General features: G+C 41.1%; 1 protein-coding gene across 1 annotated transcript; it reads left to right on the forward strand.

Annotated features, from left to right (window-relative positions):
• Positions 1–505: 505 nt before the first annotated feature.
• Positions 506–2,197, forward strand: LOC121688446 (OTU domain-containing protein 1). The gene has a single exon (XM_042068074.1). The coding sequence runs from the start codon at positions 828–830 to the stop codon at positions 1,815–1,817; it is 990 nt and encodes a 329-aa protein (XP_041924008.1). The 5' UTR covers positions 506–827; the 3' UTR covers positions 1,818–2,197.
• The last annotated feature ends 507 nt before the right edge of the window (positions 2,198–2,704 follow it).

Consider the following 2,704-nt stretch of genomic DNA (forward strand, 5'->3'; position numbering starts at 1 on the left):
AATGTCACCATAACTATTCCACTGGTGTGTGCATGATTATACTGTAATTCTGAAGTGCAAAATAGTTTAGGCTACAGCACAAATATTTCCATAAAAATAAGCAAGTCTGACCTCTGAATTTATATTGAAAGTGCACCCGATTGATGCATTTAAAAGTTAAAAAATACCAATATTTCTTAAATTCTTATAAAACACCCTTAGGACGACACAGCATCAGATGAACGCAGGTTCAGGCCGAGGTCCTAGTAGATCCCTTTGATACCAAAAGAGAACCACTGATTTTTTTTTTTTTTTTCATTTCTTTTTTGCTATACGGTAATAATGCTGAATGAGTCAAACAAAAATGTCCTATGTAGCCTACGCAGCAAAATTTTGGTTGGCCCCACCAAATCTCACTCCAAGGTTTTTTGAAAAGTTGGCAGCCCTGCGTTGGTGACCGCACCAGAGCAAGCACACTTCGCAGTTCCTCCGGAAATGTATTATTACTAGTAGGTAACCAAAATAACCACTGACGCAAAACAGGAGGCTACGCAACACTACGCAATAACTGGAACCTATGTGTCATTTCAACGTTATGGTAAGCTACTCGCGATGGATCAGAGCCTATTTTCAGCTGATGCAGTCATCTTTTAAGCGTCATTTGAATCATAAGCGAATAGGCTGTAAGACGCTTAAAAGGGGAGTCTGAAATCGCATTTAGCATACTGACAACCTGCCTGCGAGCCCAACAACAAGTGGGCCTAACCTACAAGAGACGGGAGTAAGAATCCAGAGTAACCCATTCAGTGTCCATAACGGATCACTTCATCAAAGAATTACACGCCATTATGCCTGCGTTTTCTTTTGAAGACTGGCCTATTTCCATATCCACTGCAGACCTCGTGACCTCTCGTCTGCATGGTGAAGAGACTTCTATCCACCCAGAGAGGCAGAGAAATCACTTGACTTCAAACATTTTCACTCATTATGGTGATAATACTCTGTCGGATTACTTGGTAGCGAACCACCTTGATCGCTCGTGGATAAAAGGAGACACCGGCTCACATGGAGGAGTTGCGAAACATAGAAACCAAGATAAGGTACAGGGGTGCGTCGATGTCACAAATAAATCTTACAGAACGCATCCAAATTCTGGTACGCAGTACGGACATATCTTCGACGGGCAAAGAAATCAGAAATTGAATGAACTTGAAGGAAATGATAGTTTGTGTTATGAAGACCTTGCGTTCAAAAGGTATGAGGCTCCAATTCTGTCGCCGAGTCCGAACGTAACCGGTCCTACCCAAGAAAAAGTGATATGCTACTTGTGGGAAGTTGCAAATCAAAATGCATACCTTCACGAAAGGCAAAAGTATCGGTTTTACATAATCCCCGATGGCAACTGCCTGTACCGGGCAGTGAGTAGGGCAGCCTACGGGAATCAGTCAAAGCACAAGGAACTGAGAGAACAAGCAATACATTACATCGCTGACCACTTAGAAGAATTCAACCCTATCATCGAAGGAGATGTCGGGGATTTTCTTGTCAGTGCCTCGCAAGAAGGGGTATGGGCTGGATATCCTGAGTTGTTGGCTTTGAGCAAGTTGCTCAACGTGAACATTTATCTGACCACTGGAGGAAGTTTTGCAAGCCCTACTGTGTCGACCATGGTTCATTTTCTAGGAGAGGAGAACTCAAGTAAACCTGTAGTTTGGCTAAGCTGGCTTAGTAATGGTCACTATGATGTGGTGTTAAATCGCAGTGTGCCCAACCCAGAGTATGAAGAATGGTATGCTATGGCCAACAGAAATGATGAAGAGCTGACCTTATCAGTATAGCCTAATAGCGTTTATTAGCCTAAATGCAGCAGAATGTCTTTTTGGCTACCATTGGCCATGTCTGTAGGTTGTCAATATCTGGCTTACCAAATATGCCATTATCTGCCTTATTGGACCTTGATATTCATTTTAAAGGAACGTTTTTCAGGGTTTAAGTGCTGTGCACACCTCAAGTAGGCTACTGTATACTGTATGTTTTATAACTTTAGAATAGTCTTTTTTAAAAAAAAAAAAATTTAATTGCTGACATTGCTTCTGACATTGCTGTTTCACAAGTAGCCTATCATAATGTATCTTTATGTTAATTGGAAACTGCTTAACTTTTAAACTCATGGACATAACTTTTCTTAAAACATTTTGAAATAAACTGTTAATGTCAATGCCTATTGTCGTATCATATATTCAGACACGGGCCAGAAATTGAGGCGTTATGAAAGGATCATTGTTCGGTCTTATCTTTGCAAGTCAGCACTATTGCTGCCAAGGGTACAAACTTTTCGATAGACTTCTCTGCATAGTCTGTCTGCCTCTCCATCTTCTCCATGTTTGTGTACTGACTGTGCACTAGCCTACTGTTTTACTGACACTATTTACATGCTATATTAGCACATATGCATAACCCCTCCCTCCCTCCCTCCCTCCCACAGCCTGGATTGTGGCTGTACTTAGTTCTTTATAATACTTGACCAATGGCTGTAACCCTACTTTTTCAACCTATTCTTGCACTGATATAGTTTTTTATATTACTTTGTCTACATTATTCTATTATTTATTTTATGCTGGGCTCTAGACTTTATTCTTGCACTGTTGGACTTTGCACCATCACCATGACACTCAATCTCACAGAGCACCTTACCATGCATACAGAATTACAGGCTCAGTCCCTG

This window comes from Alosa sapidissima, chromosome 17 (genome assembly GCF_018492685.1).
Source record: "Alosa sapidissima isolate fAloSap1 chromosome 17, fAloSap1.pri, whole genome shotgun sequence".
Lineage (NCBI taxonomy): Eukaryota > Metazoa > Chordata > Actinopteri > Clupeiformes > Clupeidae > Alosa > Alosa sapidissima.

Bases quoted from the DNA above. Each gene is read 5' to 3' on its own strand.
- LOC121688446 (XM_042068074.1), top strand. From the start codon at position 828: ATGCCTGCGTTTTCTTTTGAAGACTGGCCTATTTCCATATCCACTGCA.